The sequence below is a fragment of the Rosa rugosa genome, chromosome 7 (assembly GCF_958449725.1).
Source record: "Rosa rugosa chromosome 7, drRosRugo1.1, whole genome shotgun sequence".
In the NCBI taxonomy this organism is placed as follows: Eukaryota; Viridiplantae; Streptophyta; class Magnoliopsida; order Rosales; family Rosaceae; genus Rosa; species Rosa rugosa.
The window spans coordinates 34501770-34525075 of record NC_084826.1 but is presented as its reverse complement, the minus strand read 5'-3'; the positions used below and the strand labels follow the sequence as shown (position 1 = coordinate 34525075).

At 39.2% G+C, this 23306-nt stretch overlaps 1 protein-coding gene across 1 annotated transcript; it reads left to right on the top strand.

Moving 5' to 3' along the window:
- Positions 1–10635: 10635 nt before the first annotated feature.
- On the top strand, positions 10636–17212 carry LOC133720737 (serine/threonine-protein kinase STY13-like). The gene is made up of 3 exons (XM_062147195.1): positions 10636–10787; positions 11157–12155; positions 16626–17212. Exons 2-3 carry the CDS (start codon positions 11251–11253, stop codon positions 16963–16965), a joined length of 1245 nt encoding a protein of 414 aa, XP_062003179.1. The 5' UTR covers positions 10636–10787; positions 11157–11250; the 3' UTR covers positions 16966–17212.
- The last annotated feature ends 6094 nt before the right edge of the window (positions 17213–23306 follow it).

The following is a 23306-nucleotide window of genomic DNA, read 5'->3' as shown; positions in this document are numbered from 1 at the left end:
AAGTTTACACAAAACAAAAAGTTGATTCATGTTCTTAAACCTAGCATCATTCATATAAAAACCCTAAGTGTTTCGAACCACATAAGATTAAAATACAAAAGATATCAATCAAGCAAATTTAATCAAACGATTCTCACAAAAGCAACTAAGAATTACAATATAAGAGTCAAAATTCTCATTCAATTAAATAAATTTCAGAATCAAAGACCTTGTTCAAACATAAATGTTAACTAGAACAACTTCTAACGAAATCAAACAAGGGGAATGAAAAGTGATTACAAGAAAGAAGGTTGAATTACACCGTGAATGGAGATGGTGATGAAGAACTCGAATGATGAACTAATGAAACTCGAAAGCAAGCTTCAAACTTCACGGCTTCAAGGTGGAATGGGAGAGGTGCTCACGGCTTCTTCTTGCTTCTTCCTCCCTTGCTTGAAATCGCAGAAGATGAACTAGAGAATGGAGAGAGCTTTCGCGTATAAAGTAATTTCTGAATTCGGGGAACTCCTTTGACGTCTTGGGGAGAGATATATAGGGAGAGGCAATACTTGGTCTCCAAGCCGTGATATTCTTTTTGTTTTCCATGGAATTAATTTAATAATTCCACATAGCTTCCACCAATGAAAAATTGCCAAGTAGGCCCTAGTGTGTCATCCAACCAATCACAAAACTCCAATATGATTCCCTAATATATTCTTGCCGAAATTGCATGAATATATTCTGATTTTTCTCTTTTATTTCGGCCAAAATACCTTTAGGGAATATAGGAATGAATCTAGACGCCTTTTGAGCCGTTTCTTGATGTCCACACTTCTTCTTTCCTTAAAACTCTCCCTAGAAAATCTCTTGGCGTAATCTTTTATTTTCTTCTTGATTTACACGCCAACTTCTCTCTTCTCCTTGATATTTCACGGCAAGGTCTCTCTAGGGTTTACTCTTTGCGTCACAAACCCTAATTCCATGGGCTTTTATGGGCCTTGATCCATTTTGCCGAAAGTCCAAGTCAATTCATAGAGTTCTTGGGCTTTGTTGCGTCAACCTCAAGCCTTGTCACCCTCCAACGTTATGACACTTCATTTTTCCATTTCCTTTTCATGGTTGCGTTGGAAACTTTCTTGGTAAGCTCTCCTCCTTTTCGCAGGGTTTCCTGGTTGGAACAGGAAAGCTTATTTCTTCATTTCTGCTTAATTATGTGGCCCTTTGTGTCTCATTTTGCTCCCCTTAACGTTTGCAAGCTCCTTTTTCCTTTCGTGAGTTCATTTCCACTTTTTAGCTCCGAGGTCCTAAAAATAGAAACTGTTAATGAAAAATAGAAACTTTCCTAAAATGAAAAACGGAAACTTTCCTAAACTAAAATGGGAAACTTTCTAAAAATGAAAAATAGAAACTACAAAATGGAAACTTTCTATAAATAGGAACTTTCCCAATCGAAGAATGGAAACTTTCCTAAACAGAGTTTTATTAAGGAAATAACGCAGGAAATGTAGGGAAATAGCAGTTAAAACGTCGCATTAAAATGCTCCTAATAATCTAACGGTTGTAGTGTGAACTTCTTGTTATGTTGACGATTTGAGGAAGACGATTGACCAAGGGCTGTAGAGGCTTGATCTTGATTAGATTTAGGCCACGAGTAGTGTCACATGGTGAGCGTTCTTCGACTTTGGTAGGAGATGAACCGGCACGTATGTTTGGTGCTTGTTGATTCTCCACGAGCTTGATGATGAACTTGTAGAGGATTTACTTTGTTGACGACTTGTAGAAGGCGGTTGATCAAGGAATGCAGAGGCTTGCTCTTGATCGAATTTGAACCACGAGTGATGTCACGTGGTGAGTGTTTCTTTAGCTTTGAATGTGGATGAATCAGCACGTGTGCTTAGTGCTTGTTGATTCTCCACGAGCTTGATGAAGAACTTGGCAGAAGCTTTGCTTTGTTGACGACTTGAAGATGATGGATGATCAAGGGCTGAAGAGGCTTGATCTTGATCAAATTTGAACCACGAGAGGTGTCACGTGCGAGTATGCCTTTGATGGCTGATGAATCGGCACGTTTGATAGGTGCTTGTTGATTTTCCGCGAGTTTGACGACTTCTGAGCTTGCAGGTGATTTCCATGTTTGTCTGAAGTCGATGAGGTGAAGAGACCGGCTATTTGGCAGCTTGATGGTTCTTCACGAGCTTGGGAGACTTTTGAGCTTTGAAGAGGTTTCTTCCGTCTGCTTGCGTCTGTCCTTCGTCCACCCTTCTCTTGATTTGAGAATAGGTATTTACAATGTCGACGTCTCCCTCAATTTGGAATGCATTGATGACATAGCATTAATCACATTCTGTAAGTATGTAATTAAATCAATCAGTTTTAATTCGTTGATTTAAGTACCTTTTATTTAAGGAATATGTCAATCAAATATGATTTGATTTAATACTTGATTTCAATCAGAATGAAACAATTTAATTTGATTGATATTTGAATTTAACACTTGATTTCAATCAGAATTAAACAATTTAATTTGATCGATATTTGTATTTGATGCTTGATTTTCATCGAGATCAATCAGTTTAATACGATTGATCCGTTTTAAATGCTTAACTCGAGCAACAATCAATCAACGATAAATTGACGCTTCCACAATTGATGCTTCCGCATCATTCAATCGATGGATCACTCGTGTTTTGACATGTGTCATCCTCGAAGCTCACATAATTTTGGTGACGTACAAGCCACGTGTACCGTTTGTAGGACCCATGTGCCAACTAAGCTTGTTTGATCAGAATTTCAAAGATTGACCGATTTATTTAATGAATTTTATTTTCATTAAATTTCTTGTGTCTACATAGACATCTTACAAAAAGCTAGCAAAAGTTTCTGTATAGTATTATGCATGTTTGAAATGTATGCACTTGACAATTATTCTATTTTGTTATCAGGTTCTTGGGTTCAGCGAGTACATCGAGGAAGTTGTTGGTGCAGAAAAATTCTGTAGAGGAGTTTGACTCACCAATGAATGCGGACTGGAGCGGGAGCTGACCGGAAACAATCGAGAAGCTTCCTTGGAGTGTTGACTCAAAGTTTGACCGTCGGTTCGAGGAGGGGGGTACCTGCAGAAAACTCTCCGATGCTTAAGTCAGTACGTTTCTTAGTAATGGAGTAGAGGGAATTGGAATTCGATGGATTACCTGGACGTCGAGCCTCCTTTATATACGCGATGACTTACTTAGGGAGCAAACCGTCATTATTCCAGCTTTTATGGCTGCATTTATTTACACACTTTATGATGACAATTATTGCTGCACTAATAACAGTTAATCATTGTGTACTTACGACCGTCATTCATTGCGTATTTATGATAGTCATTCATTGCGCACTTATAATCATAATCATTATGCGTAGTTATTGTCGTAATAATCACCGCATTCATGACTGAAATTTAACTCCATACTAACTACGGAGTTAATCGCTTTAATTGCGGGCCCAGCAGAATTTGACCACTCCCACAATGCCCCCAAATTTTCTCTTTGGACACTCGTCCTAAGAGGAAATTTCCATTCTCTGGCTGTTTCGAATCTTGCCTCGATTATTTCCTCGAGCCCTGGCTATCCCGATTCTTTCCTCGAGCCCTGGTCGCCCCGATTCTTTCCTCAGGCCTTGGCCGCCCCGATTCTTTCCTCGGGCCCTGGCCGTCCTGGCCGCCCCGAATCTTTCCTCGGGCCTTGGCCGCCCTGAATCTTTCCTCGGGCCCTGGCGGCCTCGATTCTTTCCTCGGGCCCTAGCCGCCTCGATTCTTTCCTCAAGGTGAAGATTCATTTTCAGCATGAGATATGGAATTTCCCCCATTTCCCTTTGAATCTGATCAACAACATTTTATTCTCCTTGGCCACCGGCCTTGGGTATTTACTCTGGCCACCAGCCTTACACATACATTTCAACAACACTAACCACAAATATATTTCAAATATAAAAGGAAAAAATCATAATATGATTACTAAAGGAAAGAATGCTAGTTTACGTTACCCAGACTTTTATCACTTCGGGGCTTGTATTCCATCATTCCCAGTCCTTAGTGACAGAAATGAGATTTCTAATGGTGCAGCTCCCGCCATCACTTTTTAGGGAAAAGTGCTTCCCACAGACGGCGCCACTTGTTGGTGCAAAAAAAATGTCGTAGAGGATTTTGACTCACCAATGAATGCGGACTGGAGCGGGAGCTGACCGGGAACAATCGAGAAGCTTCCTTGGAGCGTTGACTCAAAGTTTGACCATCAGTTCGAGGAGGGGGGTACCTGCAGAAAACTCTCCGATGCCTAAGTCAGTACGTTTCTTAGTAATGGAGTAGAGAGAATTGGAATTCGATGGATTACCTGGACGTCGAGCCTCCTTTATATAGGCGATGACTTACTTAGGGAGCAAGCCGTCATTATTCCGGCTTTTATGGCTGCATTTATTTACACACTTTATGATGACAATTATTGCTGCACTAATAACAGTTAATCATTGCGTACTTACGACCGTCATTCATTGCGTATTTATGATAGTCATTCATTGCGCACTTATAATCATAATCATTGTGCGTAGTTATTGTTGTAATAATCACCGCATTAATGACTGAAATTTAACACCATACTAACTACGGAGTTAATCGCTTTAATTGCGGGCCCAGCAGAATTTGACCACTCCCACAATCACCGAGGGAGTCTCTAGAGCGCCCCTTGTCGAGGGGACGAGAGACACATTAAACGGGGGACAAAACGGCGGAGCCCGACTAGGCCAATCCAAGAGAACACGTGACGAATCGTGGCGCGAAAAGATGGAAAAAATGATTGATGCATGCAAGCGTGCCGGCCCTCGAGAACTCGCGGCCGAAATCGCAAGAGACGTCGGTGAGTCTTCATTCACCACTGACATCCTCAATGCGGCGAAACCTCGCAGGTTCACCACCCCCGTTTTCCAAAAGTATGACGGGACTACCGACCCGGTAGACCACATCAAGGGGTACAAACAGCAGATGTCCATCGAGACAACCGACGAGAAACTGATGTGCAAACTTTTTCCTTTAAGCCTCATAGGGACTGTGTCGACATGGGTCCAAGACCTCAAGACCCAATCAATCCCAGATTTCGAAACATTGAGCCAAACCTTCATCTCTCAATATTTCTGCAGTGGCAAGCAAAAAAAGGACATGGCGACCTTATTCAACACCAAGCAAAAAGTAGGAGAGAAAATCGAGTATTTCTTCAAGAGATTCAAGGCAGAGATGATGCACATCAATTGTGACCTTCAATGCGCGGCAATCGCCTTTCGAGAAGGACTCTTCCCAGGTACACCCCTATATGAAAATCTATTACTCGACCCGCCAAGAGACATGGATGATATTATTATAAGGGTCGAGGGTGAAATCCGGGTCGAGGGGGCAAAAACCAGGTAACATAGACTGATGGTCTTTCTTTTAATAATTATTTGTTTGATTTTCACTTCCTTTTGTATTTGAAATGTATTTGTGGCCAGTGGCCAGAATAAATAAAATATTATTTACTTAACTCATGTGATTTAATGGTAAACCTTGCCCGCTATAGTTATAACTGAATCTCATTTCATAATAAACATGAGGCCGGTGGCTGGAATGTAAGCGCAAGGCCGGTGGCCGAAATAATACACGAGGCCGATGGCCAAAGTGTATGTGTGAGGCCGATGGCCAAAAGGAATGTATGAGGGCGGTGGCCAAAATGTATGTGTGAGGCCTGTGGTCCAAAAGGAATGTATGAGGGCGGTGGCCAAAATAAATAATATATTGTTTATTGGACTTGAAGGAAAATGGGGGCAACTTTGTGTCCCATACAAAAACTACTTCTTCGCCTTGAGGGCAATCCATGAGTTCATCATATACGCAAAGAAAAAAATGGGGGCAATATGAGGAGTACAAGGACTATCGATGAAGGAAAAGCAAGCCCTCGATAAGCCTTTAGTGAAGAAAAGATGTCTTCGACGAGGAGGGCCTTCGTCGAAGGAAAAACACCATAAACGAGGAAGATCTCTTGACGAGGAAAGCTCGCAATAAAAGAAAAAACACCGTAAACGAAAAAAGCTCTCGACGACGAAAAGGCTCTCGGTAAGGAAAGCTCTTAGAGAAGAACAATGCTCTCGATGAAAAAAAATCTCTTTACAAGGAAAAAGGCTCTCGACGAGGGAAAAAGCTATCGCTGAGGAGGTGAACTCTAGAGGATACGTACATTCAAAAAGCAATAAGCGTCACCTCGTCGAGGTTCAAGGTGATAACCGCATCGAGGCTAGTAGGAGAAAGAGATCATACGGCGTTGACAGAGGGAACCTCAGAGTTGGGCTCGGGTCAGGGTCGAGGCCAGATTTTAGAAATTTCCTCTTAGGACAAGTGTCCAAAGAGAAAATTTGGGGGTATTGTGGGGGTAGTCAATAATTTTGACTCACCATCATGACTGTGAAACTTCGCCATAAGTACGCGGACAATGACAATCGTAGATGCGGTGGCAATCACCGTTATTAACGCCACAATGAAGATGGCGTTAAGGAGGCGCAGTCAAAATAACGCCATAACGCGGAGCGATGGTGTTATTTCATAACGCGGAGCGATGGCGTTATTAAATAACGCGGAGTAATGGCGTTATTCCATAACGCGGAGTAATGACTTTATTAAATAACGCGGAGCAATGACGTTATTAAATAACACGGAGCAATGGCGTTATTCCATAACGCGGAGCAATGACGTTATTAATAACGCGAAGTAACGGTATAACGCGCAGTGATTACGTTATTGATGACATTATTGAATAACGCGAAGTGATGGCGTTATTTAATACTGCGGAGTTATGGCAATAATGAGTACAGTTATCGATATTAAACGCGACTTGTGGTGCAAGCTCTCCCTCACCTATAAATAGGGGGCATACTGACCAGGTAAGACATCTGATTCCGACTTGTTTTACTCCACTCAACTAAGAAAGGTACTGACTTAGGCATCGGAGGGTTTTCTGCAGGTACCCCCCCTCCTTGAGCCGACGGTCAAACTTCGAGTCAACGCCCCAAGGAAACTTCTCAATTGTTCCCGGTCAGCTTCCGCTCCAGACTGCATTCATTGGTGAGTCAAACTCCTCTACGGAATTTTTCGTCACCAACAGAAGTTTATGCAGTATATGAATAACACAAGATTGAGAACGTGGTAAGTATTCATCATGTTGTGCTTTGTATGTCTATACAAGTAGTGCAAGATTGTAGTTTCTAAAACTTAGAACCATGGTGGGATCTATGTTTATACAAGTAGTGCATTTTCTGTGAACTTTCTACATAAAACAATGTACTGATGAGAGTTGAATTTTTTTTAGCATGACGTAGCAAAAAGTGTCAAATGGGGCAATGGAGCGGAGATGACGGATTACTTTAGGTATAGGCATGGTTAATGTGCACTGGACACATTTGTGGATAAATTTATATTTTTGGCCTTTAAGTATATAGGCAGGGTTAGTATGTGTTAATGTTGGGATGAACACAGTACTGATGTAATGAATTGGTTTTGGAATCAATGGATGTGTTTTTGGATATGTTATGATTCTCTTTCAGACAATTCAATTCCAACTAAAAACTATCATCTAACAATTGAACATCAAAAAATGGAATGCAGAAACCGTTGTATGAACCACCTAATTACAATACTTTTCAAACATATTCAATTGCCCAATTAGAAAACACACAACAACATAATAGTTTATTCTATTGTATCAAATATATACAGCCAATGGTTTTCTCAATTTTCTGTTGTCTTACTTAAATAAACTCAACATAATTAAGTTAAATCTTGATGTAGAGATTAATAGAGACAACAGTTTCTGCACAAGGCTTGTTGTTTGACTTCTCTTCACAAGTTGTTTTCCGTTAGGCTCATGTCAACAGACATTGCTTTGGACAACATATATGATATCAAGTTCTGTTGTTCTTTTTGGTGTTCAGATAACAGACATTTACATGTCTGCTCTCATACTAAAGCAAATCAGACAACACATTTCTGCCGTTGTCTGATTCTCCTATCAGACGGTATGAGTATTAACAACATCTATTTGGCCTATCAGACGACAGTGAAAAGCTGTCGTTTGATTCATTTTTTGGCATAGTAAATTGTTAGCTATAAGGTGAATTTCGGCATCAAGAACGCAGCTCAAATAGTTATTGCCAGAAATTTCAAGAGGCTCACCGTCCAATTTTGTCAGATGCGTCATCTTTCTACAAAGAGACAAGACGAGATATATCAAGATCCATAAGTATTAGAACTATATATTCTATGAACAATGATAGAAAATTTATATACGAAACAAAGGTTTTGAAGTGTTAATAAATATGAACAATTGATCTTATAGGGAAATATGAGAAAAACATTCATGTGATGTCTGTAGAGCCATAGGTCTAAGACTACTCGGTTAATGGACTCGAGTCTTGACAATTGGAACAATAGTTCTCAAAGTTGAATATAAAACATAAATCTCAACAATTACATTATATAAAAGATACATATAAATATATGTAAATGATTGCATAAAACAAATTGATGTTCACATGTAATAGGAACAAAGATGATAAACATGAAACACATATATCTACAATGCAATAATATAAGATATTTATGTTATATATAAAGCAGTTCGTTGAGAATGAGAGAAAAACTCATAGATCAGTAGCCTTGGTCATAGGCAACTATGTTGCACCATAGGCTTGCGGATCATCATGGAGTTTAAGGAGAAAAAGAAAAATAAGAGGAAAAACATGCTGATAACGTGTTATAAACTAAAGAATAAGAGAGAGATAGAATAGAGAAACATAATATATGAGGAGGTAGAAATGTATCATTCTCATTAGACCCCTTTATATAGGAGTAGGATTTACATCATAAAGACATAACTAATGAGTATTTACAGTGGACAGCCACATATATATAATATTTACAATAGAAATAAGCAGATTTTTGATGATACTTTTACTATGCCTAATAATCATGGGAAAATAATTTTGAAATCTGCTGTGGAATGGAAACTTGCTGTCATCAAAGCCAAAATTGCCCGAACTTATGACTTCACTATACTCTCTTGGATGAGGCCTCAAAATTATTACAAGCTTAATGTTAATGGCACTATAGCTTCCTTGTCTGGAAAGATTGGTGCTGGAGGTATTTGTAAACACGAAAATCTGAAAACAAGTAGAATACAGACACGTGTACAAAAAGATAATAATTTTATTAATAATTTAAGTGCGGTTACAATTTTTGGGTAATCCACTGATTCTATCTCCGATGGTATGTTTGACTCAAGGGCGATTGACTCTTGATCTTGAGTTGCACGACAGCCACGAGGGTTGACAGGTGACGAGTGCTTTGGCTTGAGGTTGGTGAGGAACTGGCTATTTTGTAGCTTGAGGGTTCTTCACACACTTGAAGACTTTTGAATTTTGGGAGTGATTTCTTCTCTCTAGCGGAAGTCCTTTCTCAATTTCTCCTTGATTTAAGATGGGGCATTGGGGCATTTATGGTGTCAGCGTCTCTCTCAATTTGGAACACATTCATGACATGTAATTAATTGTATTCCTTAGTAGCATAGTTATTAGTCAGCCTTAATTAATTGATTTAATCATAACTATTAAGGAATTTGGCCAATTAATTTAATCTCTGATTTTCGTCTTGATTAACAATTTTAATTCAATTGACCTCTAATCAGTAGACATCATTTAATATTTGATTTTTCCCGGAGTCAATTGATTTAATTCGGTTGATCTGCCTTAATATCAATTGATATGGTCGGAACATATTCATTTATTGCTGACGGGCCTTTCATATGTCGCCATGTGTCATTCTTAGACTCTACATGGTTTTGCTGACTCACGAGCCACGTGCTAACTAAATTTTGTGGGGCCCACATGCTAACTAAATTTGGTCTGTCATAATTTCAAGTGTTGACCGAATTATTTAATGAATTTTATTTTCGTTAACTTGAAAACTAGCAATCCAATTGCCATGACGATCTCTAATAATACTGTAGACAGAAAAATTTAATGAAAATAAAATTCATTAAATAATTCGGGAATCATAGTGAAAAAAAAAAAAAAATTATGACCGACCTATTCTGGATGCTGAAGCTTGGGGCCTATACTTTGGTTTGAAACTTGCTCCGAAGTTTCACATCTCTAAGCTCGAAATTGAGTCTGATTATGCCATTCTAGTCCAATTAATGCAGAGGCCTGATCTCTCTTTGGATCCTCTAGGTTCTCTGATCTCTGGTTGTTACCATTTTATGTCCATTTTGGAGCAAACTAGAATCACTCAAGTTTTTCGTGAATGTAATATAACTGCTGATGCCTTAGCCAAATCAAGCATTGAGCAATGCCCCTGGCCTCATAATTTTTGAGAATCCTCCTGTCCATGCCTCTCAAGCCTACCTGGATGATTTTGGTGGAGTTTTAAGACCCAGAAGAGCTGAGATTGGTTCTAATGCTTAGCTTACTTTTTTTCTTTTCTGTTTTGGGCCTGTTTTGACGGTTTCTGTGATCTGAAAAATAAAAAAGGAAAGGAAAAAAGGGTGAGAGACTGTATGAGGGATTACACCGAAGACTTTCCCAGGGTAATAAATATTTAAAAAAAAGAAGTCGATTTAAGTATTGAAAACTAGAGAGAACAAAAGAAAAAAAGAAAAAAAAAAAAAAGGAAAGCGAGAGAGATATAGAAGAAAGGGAAGACTGGGAAGAAGAGGGTCTTTGTTTTCCATTCGATCTCTGAGCAGTCGTCGATTGAGGTGCGTTGTTTCCTGCTTAACCGATGGAATTACCAAATTCCATCTCTGTTCTTCTTGTAGCTTCACAGAATTTTAGCTGACAGCTTGAGAACTTTCCCATTTCTTAGGCTTCGATTTCCTATCACTTGTTGTTCAGGACCATCATCTGCGTAGACTTTTCAAATGCTTTTTCACTTGTTTGTATGCAAAATTGTATGCTATGTTCTTTTCGGGAAGAACTGTTGTGATTGATTTTACTCTGCATAATTATTATTTTTATCACTATAATTCCGCAGAGTAGTCATGGGAATCTGTAGTTTTTATTTCTATTGTGGGTCTGGTTCATTCTTGGAAAAACTTACAAGTTCTGTGGGTCAATTTTGGTTTCAGGTTTTTGAGAGAGAAAGGGGTGTTGGTTTCAGAAAACTATATGCTGAACAATTAGGGCAACTTGGAAGGTTCTGCTTTTCTGTTGGAGAAGGAAATGTTGGAAGGTGGTGCCAAGTTCACTGGAATTATAGGTCTAAACAACAACGATTATGATTTGTCTCAAGGCTTTTACCACAAACTTCATGAGGGTGAGGGTACTAACATGTCCACTGACAGTATGCAAACTAGCGTTGATGGAGGCTCTGTCGCCATGTCTATAGATAACAGCAGCGTTGCTTCAAATACCAATGATTCCCACACTCGCATCTTGAACCACCAAGGCCTGCGGCGACGCAGAAATGACAACGACTCTGTTGCTGCACAAAGTGTTAATCGCGGAAGAGTCACACATGCACTCAGTGATGATCAACTTGCCCGAGCTCTAATGGACAGTAATTCCGTCACAGAGGGGCTTGAGAATTATGAGGCATGGACAATTGACTTAAGAAAGCTAAACATGGGTGAAGCTTTTGCGCAAGGTGCTTTTGGGAAGCTATATAGAGGTACTTACAATGGCGAGGATGTTGCTATCAAAATTTTGGAGAGGCCTGAGAATGACCCAGAAAAGGCTCAGATAATGGAGCAACAGTTTCAACAGGAAGTCAAGATGTTGGCTACGTTGAAGCATCCGAACATAGTTCGTTTTATCGGTGGCTGCCGTAAACCAATGGTTTGGTGCATTGTAACAGAATATGCTAAGGGTGGTTCAGTACGGCAATTCTTGATCAAGAGGCAGAGCCGATCAGTTCCGTTGAAGTTAGCAGTCAAGCAAGCTTTGGATGTTGCAAGGGGGATGGCATATGTTCATGGGCTCGGGCTGATTCACAGGGACTTGAAATCGGACAACCTTTTGATTTTTTCAGACAAATCAATTAAAATTGCTGATTTTGGGGTTGCCCGTATTGAGGTGCAGACGGAAGGAATGACCCCAGAGACTGGGACATACCGCTGGATGGCTCCGTAAGTTTCTTGACCTTTTAGCTGTGATATCTTTTCATCTGTTACTATTGTTGTCTTCATTACTGAATTTTAATTGCCCTTTTCATGGCCTTATTGTCATTAGCCTGGATGATCCTTTACTTGATTGCTATTTCTCAATTCCGCATGGTACACCGTTAGCCAATTTTACTTTCTGTTTTGAAAAAATTGGATATCTTGATTTTATCTTCTTTGTTGGAGTAATTGCATTACCTACAGTTGTTGATATTAGTATTTTCTGTAGTTTTTTGGTTTTGCTAGATGTTCATAGTATCCAATTTGTAACTAGTTTTCTTTGTTGCAAGTCTAAAAGAAAACATGTGCTGGATACTGTTTCAAAGTTCATATGGCAGTGTGCACTGAAAGAGTAATTCGTGTTTCCCATAACATGAATGGTTTATCTAGTTCAAAAAATCATGTAATGTACTATTTATGGGCACTCTTAAATTTTGATAACTGCGATTGATCAAAGTTATATTATCATTATCATTTGTTACAAAAGATTGTGTACAGATAGATAAATGGCCAGTCGGCCATAAGAAGTCTCCTTATATTAAGAGCATGATGTTAATTAGAGAGGAAATATGTCATTAGAGGAACTGAAACAACAATAAACCGAAACAGCATATTATTATACTTTTAAAACTATAACATTATAATATTGTAATTAATAAACCTTAACTTTGAAATAGAAGACCTAAGGGATAAGCTTGCACACAGTGGCAGAGCCAGGCCCTCATACCACCGGTGTGAACTTTCTTACTCTTCTTCATTAGCCATAATCAGCTTTGTTCCACTTCCTAAATTATCAGTGTTGGCTGCAAACAGCACAAAATCTGTGAAGCAAAATCCCATCATTAGATGACACTAAATACTTACTGTGGCCATTGGCTGAATCATACCCTTTACATTGTGTATTACTTAGCTACAGAGCCTGCATTACTATTTTCTTCCTTCTATTCTTCGTATTCAATAAAACCATCATCTTTCAACCAAACACACACACACATAAATATATATATATATATACAGCCCTTCTTGGGTGCGGACGTCCGCACTTTTTGCTTCGGTGCGGATTTTCAGTTTTTCCCCACTTTCCGATCATATTTTCACATCTTAGCCGTTCCGTTTTTAGGTCCTAATGTATAGATCACTTCTGCAAATTTTCAGCCAATTTGATGATCGTTAAGGCATCCAAAACTGCAATTTACCATTATAAAAACGAACGGTTCCGGTTCGACAGATTCGGTTCGTTCATCTAAATTGCAGTTTTGGATGCCTTAACGATCATCAATTTGGCTGAAATTTTGTAGAGATGATCTATACATTAGGACCTAAAAATTGAACGGTTAAGATGTGAAAATATGATCGGAAAGTGGGAAAAAATGACAAATCCGCACCTTTTTGCTTTGGTGCGGATATCCGCACCTGAGCAAGTTTCTATATATATATATATATATAGCAAACTGACATGAACTTTCTTAAAGGTAAGGTATATATATACTCAATGCAGTATTATTTTTCTTTCTAGTTCTGATAATATCAATCGAGAGAAAAGTAGTTGAAATGAAACACTTAATTTACACAATTCCCATTCATGGTCCTTGCGGATCGGATCTCCCATAGAATCTATGCAAAAGGAAACTCCATAAAAAATATTTGATATCTTTCTGTTTGAATGAGATCTCAATTCCAACGACAGTTTCATTAGATATTTTCACCACTAGATTCCCTCCTCCTTTCCGATGCATAAAAGCAAAAACTTAATTCATTTCATTCACACTGTTGTACAAGCCAAGTGTACATATAGGAGAAGGGAAGGGTTCACCTAGCCAACCTGGCAATGGCTACAAAAACTAATAATAGGAAAATATTAGACGTGCTACTGTCTATAACCAATTTGTATAACCGAAGCTCATATATGAGTAGGAGAGCCCAATGCTATACCCATAACGAGTTGCTATTAGTCTGCAGTGGCTCAATAGATGAGACTCTCATCAAAATTCTTTCAGGGGGTGTAGTGGTGTATCCTGGTGCCACTGTGGCTCATCCCCTGCTTGCGCCTGTGCATAAAATAAATATTTTCTTTCCTGGATTTAGTATCATTCATTCTTTCTTGCGAAAACTGGATCTTGAGGTTTGATGTCCTTCGTTGCCGGAAAAATTGTGTGAAGGAGGCGCCACATGAGGTTTAGATTTTAAAATGGCTCTTCTTAGCGCATGAAGGGGCGTGTTAAAAATTCTTGATGATTCTTATGAGGAGAATAGCTTGCTCTTATTCATGTGGTCTAATTATTTTTATTTTTACTTTTATTTTCATTTTCAGAAAAAAGAAACGAATTTATGATTGTGATGAACATGTTTATTTGGGGAATGGATTAAAATTCATGTGGCAACATATATACTTGTGGAATGTGATGAACATGTTAGGTTGTGCTAGTGGCAACATTTTAATTTGTGAAATGGAATAAGATTGTGATGGTCATGGTGATGGTGATGGTGATGGGGTTCAAAGTGGGCAATGGAAGGAACTTTTAAGGAAGAGAGGCATAGATAACTGAACTTAATCATTCCCAAATGATTATGGGAATTTTGAAACCCATTTTACAAACTAACAATAAGGCTGGTTTGTTAAGGTATCCATATTGACCTAGAAATCCGCAACTCATAATCTAATAAGGGGAATGAAATTCACACACTCCATTTTACAATCCACACTCCGTGTTTCTTTTTTTAGTATTTTAACATCAATGTTTTACAATTCACGCTACAAAAAGACAGAACCTAATTACTAAAAAAGGAAACATGGAGTGTGGATTTCAGTCTCCTAATATAATTAAAACTCTAAATCAGTACTTATACCTTAAGTTCTAATTTAATCCTCCCCAGCATAAAATAACATTTAGTTTCTAAGTTTGTGCCTACAAAACATATGTATAGTATTTCGTTTTGTTCTTTATGGCTTATCTGATAAATGATCACGTGTACATTTTTAAACATGGTGCACTTTATTTGCCAATACCAACCAGTATCAGTATTTAATCAAACCTTAATCACTAGAAACCAAAGAAATAGCATGCAGTATAATTTGTGAGGTGTATTGCGGGAAGTGGTACTTAGATAGGATTTTGATTATTGCATGCAACATAATTCTGAGTTGTACTCTGGTATTGATTTGACTAGATATGATTCTATCACACTGGATTGGTAACATAACCAGGATTGGTCTTCATATTCTTTGACCATAAATTACTGATGTTTGCATCTGTATTAAATAGTGTGACTCGTGTACTTGACTTCCCCACAAAAAGGAGATATACTATTTGGCCTACGAATTATAAATTATATCATCCAGTATTTGGTGCAATCTAAAATTGTTTTCTGGTTACTAGCATCATTAGTACAGATCACTAGTCTTATTTCATCGGTATACATTGCAACTATCCAGATGTAGAGAATTTATGACTCGCATGAAAGATAAACCAATTAATGAACAGACAATTGCACAGTTAGAAGTTTAGTAATTGGTTTTGAAAATGATATATCTAAGCATGCTAAGTTGGGTAGGAGATGGATCTTGGATTGGGTTTTACACACCCACACACACCCACAAATGCATAACTGATTAGTGTATGAATTTGGCTTCACAAATGTATTGACTTTCACGTATATGCAGTTGAACAATTGGAAGTATTTTAATCAATTAGCTCTATATATATGTACTTTTCTGTTTGGAGTTACATTCACTTCTTGTACCTGTCTCATTCAGTCTATTCTTTTAAAACATTAATTTCCATGCCAGTTTAGGCCTTGTTGTGTAGATTCATTTCTTCATTATTTACGTTACTTGTAGTGTCCAAGGTGGGACATTATTTTGAGCCTGCCTCCTCTTGTCTGACCATAATGAGCCAAATAATATAAATATATTCGGGGACTTGGACCGGATGTGGCCAAATTGAATTGCACATGGGGATGAATTTTTTGCTATATCAAGTCAAAGTTAGACGAACCAACCCAAAACTAGTTGCATCTTTGTGAATCACTCATTGTTTGATGGCATCATAATATGTGTTTTCTCTTGGGTTTCTTATGTTTGCCCTTTGAAATTCCTTCTTATGTGATTGCCAACTGGCCCAATTAGATGGCATTGATTAGTTGATTTGATAACTTGATAACTTAATATGAAGCCTGTCAAGTGGTGTTGTCAAATAGATTCATTAATAAGCTCATGATAGGGAAATCAGAACATTAAAAACTGAACCTTTCTGATTAAGGTTTCAAGGTTTGTGCTTTTTCTATTTTAAAATCAGTAATTCGTTAAAGATCTTCATCAGATTATCTGATTTTCAGTATTGAGAACTGCTGTTAGAAATTTGTTTATTAGTTACCTAGGGTACATACTATATAAAGATTGTCTATTGAGTGCATTTGCTGTATCGTATGGCTCTACAGGGAGATGATCCAGCATAGGCCGTACACTCAGAAAGTTGATGTTTATAGCTTTGGGATTGTTCTTTGGGAACTTATCACAGGGATGCTTCCGTTCTCGAACATGACAGCAGTGCAGGCAGCGTTTGCAGTTGTCAATAAGGGTGTCCGTCCTATCATTCCCCCTGACTGCTTAACTGTTCTTGGTGAGATAATGACGAGGTGCTGGGATGCCAACCCTGATGCCAGGCCACCCTTCACTGAGGTGGTAAGAATGCTCGAGATTGCAGAGACAGAGATCATGACCACTGTCCGGAAGGCTCGTTTCAGGTGTTGCATCACCCAACCAATGACAGCCGACTGACCCCAGAAGCAAAAGTTCGAAAGAAAGCAGTTATTATAACATAAAAGGAAAGAAGAAATGGAAAAGAGGAAAAAGAGGTCAAATAAGGTGAGATTATATGTAGCCTTGTGTATTTAGCAGGTTTAATTTCTTTCTCAAAATAGAAAAAGGATGTTCTATTCAAAAACATATTTGGTTTTGAGATCTCTATTTTAATGAATTTCTGTCATTGAATGAGTAATAGAAGAGTGGAATTGATGTGTTTGTATGCTTCCGGTGTTTTGCTATGTATTGACAGCTCTTGCAGTCGTGGTTCTGTTCTGTTTGAGAAGAATGATAGGGAAAATCACTTTCGAGTTGATTGCCTTTGAATTGATACGGCTCAGATTATGTTTTCTTTAGTTCCCACAGTAAGTACTTATAACCCATCTTAACCTCGAAGCCCCTCTTCCAATTAGAGGGATTAAATTTGAAGGTTAGTTTCTAATGAGGATTCAATAAGAATTATCAAATCAACCTTTTAACAATAAACTATTAGGTTGTTAGTTTATGACTGTTAGGTTGGATCTTGAAAAAGCTTATGATTTTCTCAATTGGAATTACATTATGCGCTGTCTTAAGTAATTTGGCTTCCATGAAGATTGGATAAAACAAATCATGAATTGTATCACCTCAGTTTCCTTTTCCATTCTTGTGAATAGAAATGCTGAAGGTTGTTTCAAGCCATCTAGACGAATAGGGCAAGGTGATCCTCTATCACCATACATCTTTATCTTAGCCATGTGTCACGGGCCGACTTTATACGCAGCGGAATTAGTCCGTGAGGTGCCAAGGTTCCTCTAAACCGAGGCCAGCCTACTTCCTTACTTCCTTGATACTCCATTTTTCTTTTTCTTTCTGTGTGCTTCTCTTGTCAACTTGACCCTTTCGACATCGTCCCCTTACTTGTTGGGGTTTACCAACGAAAGCTACTCACGCATGAGTCTCACATCTTGTGACTAATCGATCGCTTCCTTGTGTCATGGTTGTCTTCCAAGACACTCGCCCAACCGATAGGCTTTCATGTCATCTCGGCTTTCGCCAGCCCATTACTGACCCGCGTGCATCCCGCACGTCGATAGCAAGTAGCATGACCGTGTACCGAGACTAAGTTGGCATTCACATTTCTTCCTTGAATCATTCCTTAGTAGCTTGCACACCTTCCTCACTTCGCGGCATCTCTCGCACCACCCGCTCAGCTCCAAGACAACACATGTCTTGCATATTTGACCTCATGGGCGCCACTTATGCGACCCACTCAATCTTCAGCTCAAGGGCAACCCATGCCCGCGTACTTTAACCTTGTGCGCATCACGTACGCACCTTACTTGACAGCACGTGCCCGCTTACTTCGTCTTGTGGCATCACTGGCACAACCCAATGAGCTCATAGGCAACACTTGTTTTCATCCTGCACTTCATGAGCATCACTTGTGCAACTCACTCGGCTCATGGACACCACCTGCCGTCGTATCTTGCCTCGTGAGCATCCCTCGTGCAACCCACTTGGCACTTGGGCAACACATGCCCTCATACTTCGCCTCATGGGCATCACCTAGACAGCCCACTCAGCTCATGGGTAACACTTGCCTGTCTGCTCAAGCCTTGAGTACCAACTTGACAAGCCATCGAGGCCTTGTGGCATTTTCCCTCTAACAAGGCTACCATGTTCTCTTCTTGATGACTGTCATGGCTCCAAGGCATATTCCAGCCCGTAGGGCAATCCTCAAGAGGGCATGCCGTCTTGCTTGTTGGCACGCCGCTCGAGTGAGCAACTCATCCTTGATGCCCCTCTTAAGCTTCCTTCAGTCTAGCACGGGGTCGCCCCTCCCGTGCTTGTTGGCATCACTTTGCTTTGGGCAAGGTCGAACCCTAACACATGCCCACGTCGCTTGCTCTGTGGCCAATGAGCACCACGAGGTCCCGACATATCTTCCGTAAGCCCACATGTTTGTCTAACGCCGATGGCATAAGGATCGCCCTCATCCGAACCTCGTCCCCGACGTCGACCCGCAATATCAGCCTTTCGGCCAATACCGTCCACGAGACTTCCTGACTCGTGGAAACATATGCCGGCGCCCCTTTCTGACGACACATGCCCGGTCCCCTAGGCCCCCACGGGTGCCCGGGAGAAGCTCACTTAGTGCCCCATGAAGGCCAGCACCGGGGGTGGTGGAGAGCTTGACACCATGTCTCCCCTATAGAGCATATCTTGCTTACATGAACTTGGCAGGAGGAAACATCAAAATAGCCGAGGAGACTAATTGTCCATAACTAATTCATAGAAAATCCAAATGACATGCCGTCAAGTGCATTGAACTCTTTTCGACGTCCCGGACATTTCTCATGTTTAGAGTTTTCCCAAATTCTGAGCCGAAGTACGTCGAACCAGAACTTCCACTTAATTACGACAATGCCACTCGTCTTCACTTTAGCTTCAAGCTCGCCCTTGGGCTTCCAAGACTCGCCCCTCTTGACTTCTCCTTGTCCCAAGGCTTACTCCTCTCGGCATCTCCTTACCTCAAGGCTCGCCCCCTCTTGGCATCTCTTGCCTCAAGGTTCGCCCCTCTCGGCATCTCCTTTATAATATGTCACGATAGCACAACTCTTAAGTGTGGCTCGTGACACCATGGAACCACTAATCAAACATCTGAGTTAGCTAGTAATCATAAGTCACAAGTAGGACTTTTGTTGTCCCTTTTAGGATTTAGAATTTCTAACCTAATGTATGCTGATGATTGTCTAATTTTTGGCAAGGCCACTAAAAGGGCTGCTAAACATATCTTAAAGTTCTTACTAATTTTTCTCTGGCTTCTGGAAATGTCCTCACTTTACTTTTCTCCTAAGGTTCCTTGTAGTCTCAAGTTAGATATTGTCGACATTCTTAGTATCCAGTAGAAATCTACTATTGGTAAGTACTTAGGAATACATAATGTTATCTTTTGGAAACACCCTATTAATGCCAAAGAATTGTTACTGAAAATCTCAAGTAAGCTAGTAGGATGGAAGAAAGGCACACTCCATAGAGCTGTGAGAATGGCTCTTATTAAATCTAACATTTCTGGTATGCCTAACAATGTCATGTCCTATTTTAAATGGCCACAGAAAATCACCAACGGTATAGACAAGCAAGCAAGAACTTTCTTCTAGTGATCAAGTACAAAATTCCCTCTAGTTGCATGGGATAAAGTTTGCATTTCCAAAAGTATAGGGGGACTTGGTATTAGGCCTAGTGCCTTCTTTAACAATGCAGCCATTGCAAAAATGGCTTGGAAAATAATCACAGACCATGACAATTGGAGGTCTCAAATTGTAAGAAGGAAATATCTTAAAAATGTCTCTTTCTTTCAAGTTAAGAAGAAGCAATCGAATTCTCTTGCTTGGAAAGGAACTTGTATGCAAGATAGCTCATACTTAAATGTATGAGATGAATTGTTGGCAATGGTAAGTCCATAAACTTCTAGACATTTAATTGAGTTTTTGATTATCCTCTCTTTGATATTATCCCTGATCAGTTAATCGATCTAAATGAAACAATAGCTGACTATATTGTCAGTTTGGAATAGAACTAAAATTTTAAACTATCTAGACCATATTGTTGTCATCCAGATTACTGGTATTCCTATCCCTTACACAGATCAGGAGGATGAATTTGTTTGGGGACCTTCTTCTAATGATCAATTTACTAACTTCGATTTACAAGACCGACTTTTTCAACCGCTCAGACATCCATCCTAGTCTGCAACTTGGCTGTAGCTTGATAATATGGAAAAACACAACAATATTGAGTTTCTAAGTAAGCTCTGGAAGCTCAATATTCCTCTGAAAATTAAAATTTTTGGTTGGCTTTTATTGAGAGTGAGATTGAAAACAAGAGATCGACTTTCCAAGTTTGGTTACATTGATGATAATTCCTGTCCACTGTGTGATAATGATAATGAAACTGCTAATCATTTGTTTGGATAATTGTTGTCCACTGTGTGATAATGATAATGAAACTGCTAAATAGCATTCCTCCCAAAATAACTGGGAGGAAGGCTATTTAAAGGTCTTTCAACTGTTTTGTTAATCAACCATATGAATGATATGATAGTGGGAAGTTTGTTAAGATGCTAATAATCTATTGGCAAATTTGGAAATCCAGAAATGACACTGTCTTTAGAGGAGCTATTAGCTTCCCAAATGCAGTTGTAGCAAGTTCAGCTGCTATTCTTAATGATATCAAAGAAACAATACATCCAAATGGGAGGAAGACTATGCAAAACCATCCGGCCACTATTATGTGGCAACCTACCCCTAGAGATTATGTGAAAGTTAATTTTGATGGTTCTAGACAAAGGAACTCTGCAGTTGGAGGCTTCATCATCAGAGATGCTTCCGGTAAACCGCTTTACACAGCTGCCAAAGGATTTGGAAGCACCATAGTTCCATTAGCAAAAGCAACAGCTCTATGAAATAGCCTCGTCAGTGCACAACAGCAAGGCTTCTTGAACCCCCAGGTTGAAGGCGACTCAAAACTTGTTATTGATGTGGTAAGGGGTATTATCCAACCACCATGGAGGATAGTGAAAATTGTCCAAGATATTAAGAAGATTGCTACTATGTTTTCCTCTATCACCTTCAAGCATGTCTTTAGGGAAGTAAATTTTGTTGTAGATGCAATTGCAAATGTAGGCCATAGATCCTTTGATGGTTGCTCTTGGACTAATACAATTAAAAGAAATATATCAAATGCCTTGCTTTTTGATGTTGTAAACATTGGTTGCCCCAGGGGTTTTCATATTTAATTATAGTCTTTTTGCCTAAAGAAAAAAAAAAGGTGTTTCATTGTAAGTAAGAGGGTGTGAGTTCGACTCTTGTGGTTATTTAATTGTTGGATTAAGTAAAAAAAAAAAAAGAAGAAGCTCAAATCCTCCTATAATTGTTAAGCTTTTGGGGTTACCCCAAGTGATGAGGAGACTAACGAGGGAAGCTTCGATCAGTCAAGTGGCTCAATTTAGTTGGTTCTTCGATAGATTCATACAACAACACATGTTTATGAGGCCAAAGCCAATCAAGAATAAGTGGTCTTTGTCGCTTTTGTTGATCACCTCCAAAAATAAATTAAAAATGTTGGACCCTATGATAGGGAAAGAAGAAGAAGAAAAGAAAATCAAATTCTGAATGCTGTGTTCTTGATGACAACTCTAGATTCTACGAACCTCTTCTTGACTGCTCTGATCGCCTTTTCCCACCCACCTAGACCCAGACCCCGACCCCCTAAACTCTCTCTCTTATTTTTAACTGAAATTTTCACCAAAATCAAAACTTTCTTTGAGAAAAACTAAAACTATATATGTTTCGATTTCCAATGGCTCAAATCCGCCTACAATTGTTAAGCTTTTGTGGTTACCCCAAGGGATGAGGAGGGTAATGAGGGAAGCTTTGGTCAGTCAATTGGCTTAATTTAGTTCGATCTTCGATAGATTCATACAACACCACAATAACAACCATGTTTATGAGGGCAAAGCCCGTCAAGAATAGATGGCCTTTATCACTTTTGTTGATCACCTACTGTAGATCCATGGAGTTTTATGCATAGAAATTTAACAATGGAAGAAAACCTGGTATGTAGGGCTGTCAATTCCAACACGACCCGATAACACGACTCGAAACCTGCACGAAATAAAGCGGGTTGAACCCGCATGATTAAAAAGTGGGTCAACCCGCCATGACCCATTTAATAAACGGGTTGGCCGCGAGTCAACCCGTCAACACGAAGTGAACCCATATAACCCGATTATGTTATACTTCTTCTTGAAATTTTGGACATTTGGAGTATTTGATCTTACGATTGGACAATTTGAAATATTTTACTTCATCATTATTTGATTTAATTATTTATGAATTATATATAATTATTTATATTCTTCGTCTTGTGGATTTTTTAGTGAATTTAATCAATTTATGCATTTTTTTTAGTTTATGGGTCGCAATGTTAATCCTTAAATGAGTCATTTCATCCAACACGACACGACCTATTTATTAAATGGGTTAAGTGGGTTGGAAACGGGTAATCCGTTTAATAAATAAGTTGGGTTTGAGTTTAAATTTTCGATACGATTATTAAATAGGTTGAGTTTGAGTTTGTCTCTTGTGACACGACAAATACCTTGACCCGACACGAACTCAACCCGACACGACCCATTGACAGCCCTACTGGTAGGGCTATTCAAAAATCGCAACTATGGTTGAGGTCCTAAGTTCAAGTTCCCCCTCCCGTAAGATCAAATGGAGAATGTCATACGATGGGGAGTTTTTTGGGGATGCCTCACAAATTTAAAC

What these genes read in the sequence shown, in the direction of transcription:
- LOC133720737 (XM_062147195.1), top strand. Translation starts at nt 11,251, where the DNA reads ATGTTGGAAGGTGGTGCCAAGTTCACTGGAATTATAGGTCTAAACAAC. An exon ending in ACATACCGCTGGATGGCTCC is followed by an intron (nt 12,156 to 16,625) that starts GTAAGTTTCTTG and finishes ATGGCTCTACAG; the next exon opens with GGAGATGATCCAGCATAGGC.